Source organism: Vanessa cardui, chromosome Z (assembly GCF_905220365.1).
Source record: "Vanessa cardui chromosome Z, ilVanCard2.1, whole genome shotgun sequence".
NCBI classification, from domain to species: Eukaryota; Metazoa; Arthropoda; class Insecta; order Lepidoptera; family Nymphalidae; genus Vanessa; species Vanessa cardui.
Genome location: NC_061154.1, coordinates 9,476,139 through 9,493,660, shown reverse-complemented (window position 1 = coordinate 9,493,660; position 17,522 = coordinate 9,476,139). Strand labels below are relative to the sequence as shown.

Sequence of the window (17,522 nt, the reverse complement as noted above, 5' to 3'; positions counted from 1 at the left end):
GAGCCACTGCGAATAAAAGGAATGGGCGTTCAATAAAATCAGGCTCGTCTTTGTTCGAACCGATGCAGTGATGCAAAACGACTACCAGCTAGTACCTACTTTCTTATGTGCTTATATGATTGAATAGCGTTCAAAACTAATAATTTTCGGATTTATTTCGATCGTCTATGTAATTTGCCTCTTTTTAGCATCGAGTGTACAATCAAACGACACTTTCTATCTGAACGCGATAAGTTACTGATAAATTAATTTCCTACGGTAAATATATATAAATTTATAATTATATATACCTATATCAACATTGTTTCATTGATAAATAGGTATATTGTAAAAATCTATACCCAATTTTGATTACTATTTGCATTTTGTCAAATAATCAATATATGTATATGTGTATATGCTTTTTAAATCACTTTTGACACGTTGCGTACGTAAACCTAATTTATACGAAAACGCTTACGATAATTTAAACTTTAATATTACTATAATTGAACCAAGAATATAGTGACGTCATTGCGATTTAAAAAATGTGAGATTGTTTCCTTATTAATAGTAATTTTTAACGTGGTCCTATTTACAAAGTCAGGTCAGTAATTTTTTTATGTAAATTCCAAAGTTTTACCCTTTTCCTGCATACATTTTTTTGTACGCGTTAACATTTTCCTCATTACATACACATCTGATTCTAGAAAACGTGCAGTGGCGGCGTAAGGCGTGGGTGGTGTGGGCCACCGCCCACGGCCTCGCGGCGCAAAGGGCCTCGCCCCCGAAGTTTGAAAAAAGCAATGGTCTCGCAAACTCTTTCTCACATTAAGATTCGTTCTTGTTGCGCCTCCGGTAACAAACAGCCTCGTGGTGCAAAGGGCCTCGCGCCCAAAATTTGATAAAGTACAACACAACATTGGGATTAGAGAAGTAAAGAAAGTAAAAAAACTGGATACAAAAAACTATTAACTATTAAATAAAAAACTATTGCCCACATTAAGATCCGATCTCGCGCCGCCACTGAAAACGTGCCCTATTTTTTTAATTTATTTTATTACCATAGACGGCCCGGTACATACACCCGGTATTGGTCACCACCGTCTGTATATATAGATGCTGTAATAAATGAAAGATACGCCTAACATCGCCAATGTACCACCAGACTTGGGAACTAAGAAACAATATCCCTTGTACCTCCAATTGAACTAACTCACTCACATCGTAAAATATTAAAAAAAAATTAAAATTGTTGTACACATTTAAGGGTTAAACTATTCTTACTTTTACATTATTTGTACCCATATAAATTATGCAAAGCAAGGTACTAAATTAAAAAGCAAAATAATGAAACAAATCTTTGCAATATTTTTTTATCAGGCGCAAGATGAACTTTTATCGTTAAGGTTGAATTATTGTTAAGTTGGAAATAAAAAAGATGAAAATAGTAAAACTTACAACACAATTTTCTAATTTGCTTTTAAAATAATACTTTTTTTTAATGTAATCGATTAAGTAATTAAATATACATCTTTATAAACAGATGGCGCTTATCTGAGCAGTATAATTCCCAAAATAAAACACTAGCGTACAAAATAGTGTGGTGTTTAAATTTAGACAAGTTTGCGCGAAGCTCCTGACAGCCGCACACGTCCGACTCTTTTTCAGGAATTTTCTTAAGGTAAATTCATACTTTACACCGGTTATTCAACACCGGCTTTTATTTCACTCTATTCTTAGTATAAAAACAATGATTGGGTTTTAATTATAGAGTAATAGTAACATAATACGACAGTAAAATCAAATCTCTGTGTGAGGTGATTGCTGGATAATAACGAACTAGCCGCTTCATAGTATTGGACAGGATATTAGTGAATCCGTAGCATTGAGAGAAAGTAGCAAAGGTAGAATAGGATCATATTTCTCTCAAACCGGTACTTACCAGTGATGTATTTGTAGACATATCGAACAAACTTACTTTAATCTTAAAATATTACAATAATAAATCATATTATTACATAATTAACATGTAAATTCGAATTATTTCATACATATTATCCTTGTGAAGTACGAAATATTATAAAACAAGCGACAGTACAACACGCTCGAAGCTTTCCCCGTTTGCGGTTTTGTAAAATATGTTTGACAATTTTCGTCAAGTGGATGCTGGCTAATTGATGCTCAAGCTACGACATGAATATTCAGGAAAAATATAAATTCATTTATAAAACACAAACATTAATTACTCGATCTTGCTTTACTAATGAATACGAAATTGCTACACATTCACGAATTAATACTGCTTGACCAGATAAATTTCACATGAATGACAATTAACCTTCCAAGTTTAAACAGTAGTTAACTCTGCCGCATGGTGTCGACCGTACTAAATTTGGACTGTACAATGCATGCTTGTAACATCGACAAGATGAGTATATGACATTCAGTTTAACAGATTCGTTAATTGTCTATGTCTAGGTATGTCTATTGTTTATAAGTATATAGCATTACTAAAAGAGGTTAACGGATTACTCCAATCAGACTCACAGTTTCCAGCATTATGGTATACTTTTTTCTTTAATTTAATGTATTTGTATAGCTATTTTATATAACCATTATACTATATATATAAGAAGTAAATTAAACGTTACTAATGCAAATGCGAAGCTCATAACTAAAATAAAACCTAAGTAAATATGTTTTCAAACTATCTTGTTTAAATCAGTGGTATGTTTATTCTGATATAAAAATTTTCAATTTTATGACCGAAAACTGTAACGAAAATAATTTTACTCGAAGGTAACATTTTATTTCAATTGTAATCTATAATTTAAATGAACTAACAAAGTTGATTTAAAATTCTATATAATTAATATAATAATTTAGTATCCTAAATGACTACATCAGTCTTGTTCTTTGTTGAATCATAAAACATTTAAAAAATGTCGTATATATATTTTGTGGGCGTTTTTAAACTTTATTTCTAAGTTTTAATAGCACAATAGGAAAAGTTATTAACGTCACATATCTTCTTAATCTTCACCAATGCTATCTGGTATCTGTATATATGCATCACCTCGTGTTCGTATAAAACATGTATTGTATTAACTTAGAAATACAATTTCGTCATAAATAATGAATTACTATTATTTAATCGAATCTGATATTGATGTTGTGATAATAGATAGAAACGTAACTCTTGACATTTAGGTCCGAAAATGTTCGACGGTTCGGATCTAAATTTATACGAGTAATACACATTTGTACGTTTAATTTTGTGTCTGTGTTTAGTGACAAGCTTTCATAGAATGCAATTAACATAACATGAATTGAAATGAGCGAGAACTAAGTAAATATCTGCTTTACGAATTCCCCGAAATAGTTCCCTAATCAAAGACATAAAATAAATTATTTCGGGTGCTTTCATCTGGGCTCTAATGTATTGTATTAAAACGTGCCTCTTTTATAAAAATATGTATATTATTTAAATTATTATATTACGGGTAAATATAATGTTACATTTGACTTGTTTTTGATGATCGTTTAAAGCATTAGCTTACCATATACCATATAATAGTTTTAATACATATTGTACAAACGGAATTAAAATTGAAAAAAGGCTGCCTCATAATAACTGATCACATGTACCGATATAATTTAACACTGGCAACGGTAATAGACTAAGATTGTTCATGTATATTCCCTCTAAAACATAACATATAATTATGATAAATGTGTAGCATATTCCTTATTAAAAAGCAAGCGTTAATCCCCTTACTAGTACTAGTATAAAAATAAACTATTGCCTAAAATTTACTTCATTTATTAAGGCAGAAGCAGTACGAGAATATAATATTTCTGGTTTCATTCTCTCAGATTAAAGATGACTTGTATATACGAGGACTTCGATACCGCATTCGCCTCAGTATGCAGCGACGTAACACTATACTCCAATAACAAAGGATTTTTCAAAGGACTTGTTGAGGAAATAGTATCTCTAGCAGAAGTCGACGGTTGGTTGAGCAAATTCGAAGAAATCGTGGACAAGGAAAAGGTCACCGCGGTCTTAGAAAATCAAACGGTGAGTTAGAAATCTATAGCTATTTATCTCGAGCATCATAGATAAATAAGTTTGTTTGTTTATTCTCTTTTATCTCGTTCCGTTCCCAGCTTTGTTACCTCATTACTTATTTATAAATTCACAAAATATCTTAAACCATATTTTGTTTTTAAATATTAGATATCTTTCATAAATGTTTTAATTGCAGTTATATTAATAGATGAATAAAAATTATTTGTAAGCTAAAATTTAAATTTAGAATAAAGTAACATATGATCAATTTTGATAGACTTTAGTTCTCCAAAAAATATACTAAACTATTATATAATTAAATTCGCCCACATATATATAAGTAACAAAATTATATATCAATATTGAAATTCAACGATGAAAGATATGGCTTCGTAAGATTTAATTGGTAAGCTCTTTGATAGGAACAAAAGTGGCATTCATAGCGGACTAATCAGTTACCGATTGACAATCGACTTTTCATGTTCATTCAATTAAATTGACAAAACCCATTGTTTCATAATATCACAGATGTCTCAATTTCTCAAATTTATCTCAAATGAAATCATCGAGGACATTTTATAAAACTGCTTCTCAGTTTGAGAGAAAATTATAGTATCACGACATTCATTTTAGGGATATTTTTTATATGGAATAGGTTGTCGGACGAGTATATGGGCCACCTGATGGTAAGTGGTCACCATCACCCATAGACAATGACGCTGTAAGAAATATTAACTATTCCTTACATCGTCAATGCGCCACCAACCTCGGGAACTAAGATGCTATGTCCCTTGTTTATAAAAATATGTAAAAGATTTCAATTTATTTAGATTTTTTAGATTTATTTTATTTGTAGTTACACTGGCTCACTCACCCTTCAAACCGGAACACAACAATACTGCGTACTGTTGTTTAGCGGTAGAATATCTGATGAATGGGTGGTACCTACCCAGGCGGGCTTGCACAAAGCTCTACCAACAAGTAAAATTCAATTAATTCCAATGATTAACACGACTACGACTTTCTGGAATGATTAGATTGCATTGAAGTAAAAACAATAGTGAAATACTTACCACAGCTAACAGTCGGGAGGAACTTGTAAAAAGTTTTAAAAAACTTGAAAACTCCTTCTTTATTATATTATTAAAATAATTTTAATGTAAAAAGCCCTAAGACTTTTCTCCATTTTTCATCTGCTTTTAATCTTATATCAGTAAACTTTTGATACTTTAAAAATCCATATTACGCAAATAAGAGTAATTTTTTTTATGTTCATACATGGTAGAAGCACTTAATTTATTTTCATTGGTATTGAAAATATATTCTTGTTTAGCGATAAAAACAAACATCGTGAGTAAACCTTAATCTATTGAAACTATAACCGATAACGTAATTAGTTAACCTGGGAAGCGGTTATTTTGCAGAAGTGAGTTACCGTGATTATTATTACTTCCTTCGATATAATTATTTTTCGCAGGTAATGGACGCACTAAAGGAAGTTTTGTCAAGAATACAACCCATGTTTAGAGGTAAAGATGCCCGAACGTCACATGAGAAGCGATTATTGGCTCAAACTGCTCTGAAGGAGGGAGACCTGATGAAGAGCTTAGCTCTTGCCAGCCAAGCGGTTCTACGGGCACCGATGACTGGTATCAATTTTTTCCTTAAAAATATAAAAATCATACGTAACCAATAAAAAAGACGTGTGTTTGCTAGGAACTAGTAGGAGAGGTCAAAGTGGGTGATGTAAATATTAAAAAAAATAACCTGATACTAACATTATTACTTAATACGTTATTTTTAAAGTAACGTATTTTGTTTTAAAAAAGGTAAATCTTGAATTCATTCAGCTAAGAAATATATTGATATGTACAAAGGTTATGAGTTCTAAGTACGCATAATATTGGACAACATCAGATACATTATTCTGATCCTAATGTAAGTAGATAAAGCACTTGTGTTGTGGAAAAACAGAAGTAACGACGCTACCACAAATACCTAGACCCAAGACAACATAAAAAACTAATGATAATCTCGGCCACGGAGGTCCTCATAAAAATATCTTATTATATCTTAATATCTAACGAATATCTTAACGAAAATTTCACCATTCAAAACTAACGGCGGACTTACATAGATAACAAGTTTATCTAGGAAACTTATGAGTGAAAGAAAAAGCTGAATAGTAAACTGATAAGAATTAAATTAAGAAAATAGAATTTATTAAAATGTTAAACTAGACGATAGAGAAAGTAAAAATGTATTAAGAAACATTTCATACATTTTCCCAAAGAAATTTGTTACCTAAGTTTATTAATTTTACCCAATTACAACCACAATACATTTATTATAATACTTTCTGAGGCAAACTATTTCAATCACGTTACATTTAGACTGCACATGCCTGTTTCATACAAACGATGAATAAATAACCAATCGCATCTCATTAACTAGATATGATACAGAAATTACAAACGTACATAAAATAAATCATCTGGCAAATAACTTAACAAAAATAGTTACGGCAATATACGTATTATAGTGTCTTGTTTATAATTGTTCGGATCGTTAAGTTTATGATTACAACACTATTTTCCAACGTTGGCAAATATAATGTGATATTTTGCCATTAACGGGTCATCTACCGCAATTTTTCAGTTATATCGTTTATTCGAGAAATAAAACAATTCTTGCATCTTGTTTTAAACGATGCCTGTTTGCCAATAAATGTATACCAATAATTAACCAAAATATAATTCTTTAAATTTTATCCGCGAAATTTGTATAATCGAGATATTTCGATATTAAACCTTTTTGTTTTTTTTTTTTTTTTATATGGCTTTTATGTGTCCCAAGAGAGCACAGATTAAATATTAAATCGATGAAAGTCAATAACATGTCATTGAATTGACATTGACAGGCGACCATGTTTGACGGTTAAGGGTGCGTTCAGAAAGCACCCGATAAACTAACAATGATAAAGCATGATCATTGTTAGTTTTCTCAACCTACATAGAAATTTAACATACGTAATGTTTTTACAATCACATTATTCATTAAAAAGTATTTGTTTAGTTTTATTTTTTTCACCCAAGCGAAGCCGTGTTTTCATCTAGTTTTAAATAGTTTGTAAATTGGTACACAGAATGAGGACTGGTGCCATTAAATATGTATCTGTGTTTACAAAATATGAAAAACAATTGTGTAAATAAAATCATTTAACACAAAAAAGCAAAAAGCTTCATCAAAAGTATAACACCTCGCCTCATTGCCTCCACTGGTGACAGGAGGGCTGGTTCGTTTTTTGCCCAGAGGATCGGAATTGCGATTCAACGGGGAAATGCTGCTAGCATTCTTGCCACCATTCCACGCGGTCAAGATTTATACAGTAACTAGTTTTAGTTCATATTTGAATATATATATTTAAGCATTTAATGTTGTTAATTCTTATGTTAATAAAATATATACTAACACAAAATGGTAAATTAAAACATGTTAATGAATATTGAAAAGATAATTAAATTAATATCGTGAAATAAATGACAACGAATATTTTTTACATAAAATCCAGTATATTTTAATCCCATTGTTATGGAAGTTTAATATTATTTCAGACGTAGGCTATATATTTAATATGTTGTTTGAGATAGAGATTTTCCTTTGAGATTTCCGAAATTACCACAAACAAGTCAGCGACAGCGTCTATGACCACCTAATAGACGATTTAAGTTTACTTTGTAACAACTAATTTTAAGAATATAACGAGATATTTAAATAAGCGTCTGAAGAAATAGGCTAGTCCTGTTGTTTGTGATTTTGGCACTGTTGGTGAATACGTCATTGTTGAAAAAATATATTTATTAATTCTATCAACTCAATCTCTTAGTTTTTTATTGATTAAAGTTAGTTTCGTAACCTTAATATATGTTTATCATAATAAAAGTCATTAATACATTTTGATATAGACGTAGTTAAAATGTATTATACGCAACAATATACCCAGTACAAAGTAACGCACTGTCTTCGATTACATTTTATAAATATTTAGTTGAAAAATTCAAGAGAGTATCATTAGTCGTTTGCAATATTTTTTTAAGGAAAACATATTGTAATTATTTTAATATAGGAAAATCATTAATACATTTTGATGATTTAGAATTCATTAAATTGTACTGTATACAACAAAAACCTGGTATAGAGGCAGTACAGTGCCTCCTTCGTGTTTCGACTGTACTTTTTGAATATTTATTCGAAAATTTTAAAATAGACATTACTGTGGAGTCACCTAAAATACAATTTAATGGAAAAAACCTGCACTCTTTTTACGAGGGGAACTGACTGGCTGCATTTGAGTAAGGATTATAAGCTTTAATAACTCAACAGTGTACAGGCTGGCTAACGACGTGAAAGTCGCGGATGTGGTACAAGCTTAAGGTTTAATTGGAAGAAGAGAGAAGGGTTTAAATTTTGCTTTTATTACTTTAAAAATTACGTATTAACTTGATAACTTCCCACCTTTGATAAATAATATGATAAAATAAAATGTAGAAGTCGCTTTGTAGAAATAAAGTCGTTTGTATGGGGGTGCCATTATTTTAGCAATTACTTATTTATCGAGTCGAGATGGCCCAGTGGTTAGAACGCATGCATCTTAACCGGTGATTGCGGGTTCAAACCCAGGCAAGCACCGCTGATTCATGTGCTTAATTTGTCTTTATAATTCATCTCGTGCTCAGCGGTGAAGGAAAACATCGTGAGGAAACCTGCATGTGACAAATTTCATAGAAATACTGCCACATGTGTATTCCACCAACCCGTATTGGAACAGCCTGGTGGAATATGTTCCAAACCTTCTCCTCAAAGGGAGAGTTTAGCTCAGCAGTGGGAATTTACAGGCTGTTGTTGTTGTTTGTTGTTGTTATTTATCGACCAAAAAGTTGGATCTGAGAGTTAAAAGTGATAGTGTTTTATTCGTCTGGGTAAGTTCATCACCGTTCACCTCTTATTCTAATATCAAACAATAACTTTTGTATAATATAATGTAAGAGATGGTAAATATTTCTTGTATTAGCAAACAATATGCAGTGACCACTCACAATCAGGTGGCCCATTTATCGGACCACGTAATATTCATGATTTGTACACCAACAATTTTCAATTTGTACTGTACGTACTTAATTATAACAATTATTTACATCAGGGTAAATAATTCATAATGAAGTATGTTGTATCCAATAATTAATTACCTTTAATTATATTATTCATTGCACTTTAATTCATTAATTAACCAAAAAAATTAAATGTTTGATCATCACTTTGGTTTTTATTATCTATACTTATTTTGATAAATGCCAAAGTAGCTCTCTCTGTTTGTCTGGATGTTCCTTTCACGGCAAAACTAGAACCAAATTCGACGCAATTTGTTACATAGCAAGCTAGAACTCCACGGGAGGAAGAAGTTTAATAAATGCCAACGCCTAAACCACAAGCAAAACCGAAGGTTGACAACTTCTTTGTTTCATATATAATTTTCTTGATGAAAAAAAAAATGTTTGTCCTGTACCTATATGATGATAGTTGTTCTGTGTTAAGGTTACATGGTTCAAAATAGAACAAGACTTTTCTTTGTATGTTCATCCTTAAATATAAACGTTCTATGTAGACCCTTATTCAACCTGTGCGAATCTTTTCCAAGCCTAAGCTCTTCGTACCTTGCGCTTAGGCAACAACGATTTTCAGAGAAGACGTTGAATGACTACTTCTCGTAATTTTCTTGACACTTCTTTCATTATATAAAATTCAAACAGAAGATCGATTAAGATAAACACACCTACAAAGTCATACATACGTTGAATTTTTTTTTTTAGAATGATAAATTGGACAACTATTCTTAATAATATAATGTAACATGATATTTTTTTTCCTTTCATAATATACTATTTGTTGCCCGCGGCTTCGCTCACGTTTTTGTTGTGACAAGTTAGCCAAAAAAAGGAGCCTACGTCTTTTGTTTGAGCTTAAGTTTACTCCATATCAAATTTCATCAAATTCGGTTTAGTGGTTTGGTAGTGACAGATAATATTAAAACAGATTTTTTTTATTTCTTTAATTAATAAATAGTTACTACGACCGGTAAATGTTTAACATTAAAAAATAAAATGAATGAAGTAGCTATTTAGTTCGTCTTGCATTCGCAATGACTCAATCGTCGATTGCATTCACTGGCGGTTAATTTTAGTCACGGAAACGAAGGCTGTTTCTTATTCCGATCAAACAAAATACTAACAATGTTAAGTTGCAAATTATTCAAAATGAGTAAGAACACGTGAATCTTAATGGAAGATCTCATACCCACTGAATTTATAGTGTTGATAATGTGTGTTTATTTTTATTCATCTCGTGATAGTTAAAGGAACGTATTTAAAGGAAACCTGAATATGTCAGGTGAAAAACTGCTGCATGTGCGTCCACCAACCCACGTTAGAGCGTGGTGGAATATTAAACCTTATCTTAAAAAGGAGAGATGTGATAGTCACAGGTACATTATCTTGTTAGTCGTTACTGGGGTTGATATAAGTTATTATATATTTTACCCGATCAACAATCACAACAAGAGGCTGTCAATTTCCCACGTCTGGGCTAAGACCTCCTATCCTTTTGCGGAAAAGGTTTTGTAACACATTCCACGACGCTGTTCCAATGCGGGTTGTTGGAATACGATAGTGGCTGAACTTCTATGAAATTAGTCACATGCAGGTTTCCTCACGGTGTTTTCCTTTACCGCCGAGCACGAGATGAATTATAAACACAAATTAAGCACATGAATTTTCCGTGGTGCTTGCCTGGATTTGAACCCGCAATCATCGGTTAAGATACACGCGTTCTAACCACTGGGCCATTTCGGCTCTCGGCAATTATATACATTTAGATTTAAATCTTCCGCATAATATGTTTATTGAAATTTCCACGTGCATTTTCCTTCGAGTATACAGAGTAACAGCTATAGGTGCCCTTTTTTAATTTTTTCTCGGTTCCGTCACGTACAAGGCGTATTCGCTTTAACTGTGCTTAGTTAAAATAATTATAAACCTTAAAAAAGTAACAAGAAATCTAAACTCATCCCGTTTAGCTTTACAATTCAACCATAAACTATTATTTATATAATCACTTAGCAAATAGTTTTTTGAAAATAGCAAATAGTGTTAGAAGTTATGATTTCGTATATAAACTTTCAAGCCCCATTTAACCCTCTTAGAAAATTTTGTTTTATAAGCTATTTATTTGCAAAATGCAATCCTGTAAAGCCGGTTTAACTACTACTAAGTAGTAGACTTCATAAAAAAAGACATACAAACAAATGATGACAGAATGATCATTCTATGTTGACCGAATTCACTATCGCGAATGTTTTTCTATTTTTTTTCACGCTATCCTATTTCAAATGTCCAAATAAATATATAGTTTTTTTTTTCAAAGTTAATCGTAATAAAAAAAATAGACGCAGTTAATCAATTACAATTACTATGCTAAAATTATGAAATCAAAAAATAAGAAATAACATCTCTGATTTTTTTACGAGATTGTATTTCATTGGTTGGTTGTTGTTGTTGGATTTTACTACATATAAATAATCGGTGATTTTAATATGAAAAGTATTTTGTTTATATTTATTTTTTATTTCAGGAGATGATGAAATCATAGACAATGGTATATCTTTAGCTCTTGCTCTATGGCTTCGTTCTGATATACTTCTTAATTTAAAAAGACCCGCTGCTGCCTTGGAGGATTTAAAATTAGCTCTGAAAGAAAGACTTCCCGCTCGAATGAGGGCCGAATATTATTGGAGGATGGGTCATTGTTACAAAGGTAATTATAAATATTTTTCAAAGATTCTATTCTTCTGCGTCTTACTTATGTTACATAGATGCATTTAATTTACTTAATTTACATTAGTTCTCGTATAAATCACAAAGCAAGGGTCTTTTTATTTGAGTAAAATTTACTGTTTATTTCAAGCTATCGGTAGAAATAATAACATTATTTTTTTTTATAATTATCCAATATAAATATTTCATTAACAATCAATTTGTCTTACTGGATTTGTTTACTGAAATAACATATTTTTAAAATCTATTTCTAAATTTTAACAATATATAAGAATTTTATTTACATCAATTGCATTTCTTACTTTTCAAATGCAGTAAAAAATTCTTTCAAACAAACATAAAAAGTAATATTGTAGGTAGTATTAGAAACATATATGTATATCTACTGTATTGATATACAAGAAAAAACCGGCTTCGTTTATTATCGTCATGAAGCTTTTTGTATTTATATTTTTTTAATCTTTAGAGAATTAGCTTAAACGGGACCAGTTTCAATTTTAATAAAAATAAAAGTTGTGTAACAGCCGTTCCAATTTCGTTTAATTATTATTATTATATTTATTACAATTTGTCACTTGTTACTCAGACAGTATTGTATCTGATTTTATAGAAACCAATTTATGTAAATATTCATAGTAATAATCAGCATACAAATATTTTGTTTTAATTAATTGCGAATCAGATCATTGAATGATATTATCATGAATTAATTGAGTTTGTACGTGTTCAATTTTATTTTCAAATAATTTTATGTTTAAATTATAAATTTTAACGTAAAGCGATCAAATACTAGCATAGTATTACTTGTAGAAGTTTTTAAATGAAGTACTTTAAAAGGATTCAACCTCCTATTGCCGTTGATCTGAATCTGCTTTCAAAACTTTCTATTCTTAAGGATAGTTCGTGATGAAGTTTTAAAGATTTCCTTTTGGATTGAAGATGAATGATTAGAAAGATTTATTTGACACTTTATACCAAATAGCTTATGACTTTTTAGTTATTAAGTTTTGTATACACATTAATTAATATATTATTCTTATGTATATAATACCTATATATAAAACTTAGTTATTATAATAAAATGCTTTCAGCTTTAATTTTGTTGTAAGTTGTTAGACTTTATTAAGTTATAATTTAAGATACTGGGGAACCAACTCGAGCTAAAGTATCCTACGAATTAGCTGGAAGGCTCCTGGGAAACAACGAACAAGCTAAAATTCAATTAGCGAAAGATATCGATGCCCTAGATTATGCGGACAAGCCTAGACGTCCTCCTGATAGATCAGGTACTACAACTTTTATACTTTTAATTTATTTGTATTAGAAAAGCTGTTAGAAGAGCCCGAAGTCTAATTTTCCAGTCTTAATTTTTCATAAATATATTATGAAAAATTAAATTATCTCTACTGTGTTTTATATAAATAAACACGTACCCATATTCTTCATTTCAGATATATCAGTAACGGGTGGTGCGAAGCAAAATATACCAGCCCTCTCTAAATTGTTGAAAATCGTAGAAGAAGAAGAAAAGGTATGTATAAAACATAAAAACAGTACAAATATAAAAAAAAATAATTTTACTTTAACGCCTGTTATATTTTACCGAGCAAATAACTTCAAGAAAAAGATTTTGCAATTGAAAGGAAAAACTTTTTTTAAAACTGATTTTTGTTACGTGTGACCGTTTTATTGAGTAATAATTTTGAATACAGGGCCGCTTCGCAGTTGCTAGTGCTCAAATAAAAACTGGTGATATTCTGTTAGTGGACAATCCATACGCCGCATGCCTTCTTTCAGATTTTTATGGGTCTCATTGTCTTCATTGTTTCAACCGGTAAGTTTCTAGCTATCTTCTACAAATTAGTAGTATTAAGATTTTCGTGGAAGTATTGCTAAATATTATTTATATAAAAAATATTTAAAGCAATTACTGTTACTTATTTGCCTTTATAACTACACATATATCAATTGTATAATGACCAGCATTCGCTCTGCCTCTTACATGTTATGTCTGTTGATGGTACTATGCCTGACTTTTTTGCAGACGTATCCATAAAGATTGTACTGAAAAACAACTCAATCGAATGATATAGGAGCGATGTAGGCATGGGGCAAACATTGAACCATATTTTGATTGTTTTACATATATTCTAGATTAGATGACAATATAGAAAGCGCTGCAGTTTGGTGTCCGAAGTGTTCTGGAGTAGCATTCTGCTCCATCAAGTGTCGTGATGCAGCTCTCACTACGTATCACTCATATGAATGTCAGTTTTTGACACTTTTCATAGGTATAAAATTTATGATTTTTCATCAATACAAACAGAATACTAAATAACTTGAGTTCACGGTGTTTTCTCTTTTTTATTTCTAGGTTCAGGAATGTCAGTACTCAGCCATATTGCACTGCGGATGATAACGCAAGCTGGTCTGGACACAAGTCAACAAATTCACTCCAAGTACTTGGGTGACGTCAAAACCGTCGAGAGTATTGTCTTAAACGACATCGAAGGTATCAATAAAAAAAATAAAATGAAAAGCAGAAAGGAACGTTTGAATCGTACAAAGAAAGGCTTAAAAGGCTTTGAAGACAAAAATTCAAATAACGAGGAAGTTGAAACGAAAATTGAGGACAAAACGAGCCATCACGAAAAATTAGAAATGACAGCTGCACAGATTTACTCACTGTGCTCGCATTCAAACCAGAGAAAGGGAACAGATTATCTGAAGAGGATAATCATGGGGCTATTCCTGACGGAGTGCTTGAAAAGAAGCGGGTTTTTCAAAGACTGCACAAAGGATAATTTACAAAAAGGTAGAGTTAAATTTTATCACAAATCTATATGACATCAATACAAATATAGTCATAGTTGTGGATCCCATTACTTTCAACTGAGATTGTTAAAAAACAGGAACCATTATAAAGTCTAACGTGACCAGTGAATTATGCAATTAATTTATATTGCTTGATTGTTTTTGTAAATGATTCGTACGGGAGAAAATAGTGAATTCTTTTTTTTAATATATATTTTTAGCTTTATATATTGGACTATTTAACTACTAAAGTTGTAAATACACGTACTACTAATATTGTGTAAACGTCTTTAAATATAAATTAAGTAGTGTTCTGTCGATACCGTCAAAGTTACTAAAACCTTTTTAGAGTCATTTCGAGCTCAAAAAATTATATTAAAGGATCACAAATTTTATTTAAGCGTAATTATTTGTGACAATGATTTATCGGGTGCGAGATAAAAATTTACAAAGAAAGGAAAAAAATCGCAATATTTTTTTAATATTGTGTTTAGTATAAGCTACCCTATCCGGCTTCACACGATTACAACAATAAAAAAATCTTGTTGAATTTCTCGACAATACTGTATAGTAAAGAGTAAAGTAACAGCCTGTAAATTTCACTGCTGGGATAAGGCCTCCTCTTCCATTAACGAGAGGGCTTGGAACATGTTATATAACATATTCCACCACGCTATTCCAATGCGGGTTGGTGAAATACACGTGTGGCAAAATTTCGATGAAATTAGATACATGCAGGTTTCCTCACGATGTTTTCCTTCACCGCCGACCACGAGATGAATTATAAAAACAAATTAAGCACATATATAAGTTGAGATGCACGTGTTATAACCACTGGGCTATCTCAACTTTAATTAGTATACTACATGTTGAAAAACTGTTTATTGATTGAAACTGCATGAAAATCCGTTGCTTAATAAACTGTCCAAGTTTACTTTGTGTTATAGTATGAGAAGATGGATAAGAAATTTATATTAATATAATTTTCTCATTATTTCAGCCGAAAAAGTGATCTGCGAGCTGATCGTTCGCAATTTGCAATTACTTCAGTTTAATGCTCACGAGATCTACGAAACGGTCCGCGGCCAACACTTGTTTAACGGCTCTAAACCAATTTACATTGCAGTCGGTATATATCCGACAGGAGCATTATTTAATCACGAATGTTATCCCGCTGTGGCTCGGTAAGCTTATCACATAATAAACATAATATTTATACATACATATGTACATAATATTTACGTATGTATCTATGTACGAGAAAAAAAAAAGTATTTGGTACTGATGTGTCCCGGTTGAAATGGTGACTGAAGTCCCAACAGACAAAACCTTTGATGCCAGTATGATTATTATTTCATACGGTTGCTGATGCGCCTACCGATAATTTTAAAACCACAGCATATATTTAAATTCTGCCAGCAATCACTATGACAGTACCTCATTAGTTTTATAATCATTGTTTATAATTCAAGAAAATATGTTTATGTGTGTATGGTATATCCATTGGAAAAACTACGCCCTTACTTAATTTTATTTTTTTTAACTAGATATTTTGATCAACAAAAAATTGTACTACGTGCGATACGTCCGCTGCAACCAGGAGAAGTAGTATCTGAAAATTATGGACCACACTTTTTGATGCGTAGTCTTAAAGAACGGCAAAGAATGCTGGCCTGTAGATACTGGTTCCGATGCGATTGCGTTGCTTGTAAGGAAAATTGGCCGACCCTAAAGCAAATGAACGCGGAGTCGTCTTTATATCTCAGGTAATATTCATTAAACCATTATATTTATAAAGACGAGAAAAAATTACATGTCATCTCATCCGATATATTGTACGACACAACTTAGCATCGGCAAAATTCATAAAACCGATCACATCCAAATTAAATACGCTAGACCAAATTATCAATATATTTTTCTTATGTGAATATGATCTTTACATAAACGTAATAGCTTGTAATATACGTGGCTCTTTAAAAGGTCTAGCTAGATTTAAATACTAGTACCTATAATTGCACTGGGTAACTCACCAGCTTAACTATAGCGTATCAAGACTATTAATTTTCTGGCTAATTATTCTCGATAACTATACGGTCAATTTAATCTGTCTAACATGACAATTAAAAGGTTAAAAGTGGCTATTTAAATTAAGAACATTCTCGAATTTTGAATGATTTTCTACTTTAAAATGTCCTATTATTTTAGGTGCCCAAATGCTAGCTGTACTGGGAAATTCAAATTGACTAAGAATCCACCAAACCGATGTTACAAATGCGCTGCAGCTATTAATAAAGATTTAATAAAAACATATACAGATGATATTGACAAATGCTTATCTCACTATCAGGTAAAGGTTTTCTGTTTATATTTATTTTTTTATTTATCTTTACACGTTTGTAATTTATCATAATATTCGTTACTAGAAAGGAGCATCGCTTATGGACGAAGAACAGCCTGATGAAGCCATCAAAACGTTATCAGAAGCGGTTGATGATTTCTACAACGCTGCCCGGCCCCCCCATTGGGAAACGCATATTGCGCAAGAATCACTCCGGTCCTGTTTTGCTGTTTCAGGAAACATACATATCGTTCAAAACGAGACAGAACAAAAATAATCATCTATTTAATAATTACAAGCAGGACAGAAACAAACACTACATACCCTTATTTATGTCAAAAGCGTTTTTGTAATAAAATATCTGTATAATATTCTACAATAATTATGTTTTAAACATGATCTTATAGAAAAAAGAAAAGCATAATAT

The 17,522-nt window shown here is 31.3% G+C and overlaps 1 protein-coding gene across 1 annotated transcript; it reads left to right on the top strand.

The window, feature by feature from the left end:
* Nucleotides 1-1,588: 1,588 nt before the first annotated feature.
* LOC124543322 (SET and MYND domain-containing protein 4) lies at nucleotides 1,589-17,520 on the top strand. Its single transcript, XM_047121508.1, has 13 exons — nucleotides 1,589-1,663; nucleotides 3,859-4,063; nucleotides 5,532-5,703; nucleotides 11,738-11,920; nucleotides 13,080-13,226; nucleotides 13,392-13,471; nucleotides 13,653-13,774; nucleotides 14,095-14,231; nucleotides 14,315-14,755; nucleotides 15,755-15,938; nucleotides 16,302-16,520; nucleotides 16,963-17,104; nucleotides 17,181-17,520. Exons 2-13 carry the CDS (start codon nucleotides 3,866-3,868, stop codon nucleotides 17,370-17,372), a joined length of 2,217 nt encoding a protein of 738 aa, XP_046977464.1. The 5' UTR covers nucleotides 1,589-1,663; nucleotides 3,859-3,865; the 3' UTR covers nucleotides 17,373-17,520.
* The last annotated feature ends 2 nt before the right edge of the window (nucleotides 17,521-17,522 follow it).

Excerpts from the sequence above, each read along its gene's own strand:
- LOC124543322 (XM_047121508.1), top strand. The coding sequence starts at position 3,866 with ATGACTTGTATATACGAGGACTTCGATACCGCATTCGCCTCAGTATGC. Across the intron at positions 5,704-11,737 it reads TCTACGGGCACCGATGACTG|GAGATGATGAAATCATAGAC; the intron begins GTATCAATTTTT and ends TTTTTATTTCAG. Across the intron at positions 14,756-15,754 it reads AAAGGATAATTTACAAAAAG|CCGAAAAAGTGATCTGCGAG; the intron begins GTAGAGTTAAAT and ends TCATTATTTCAG.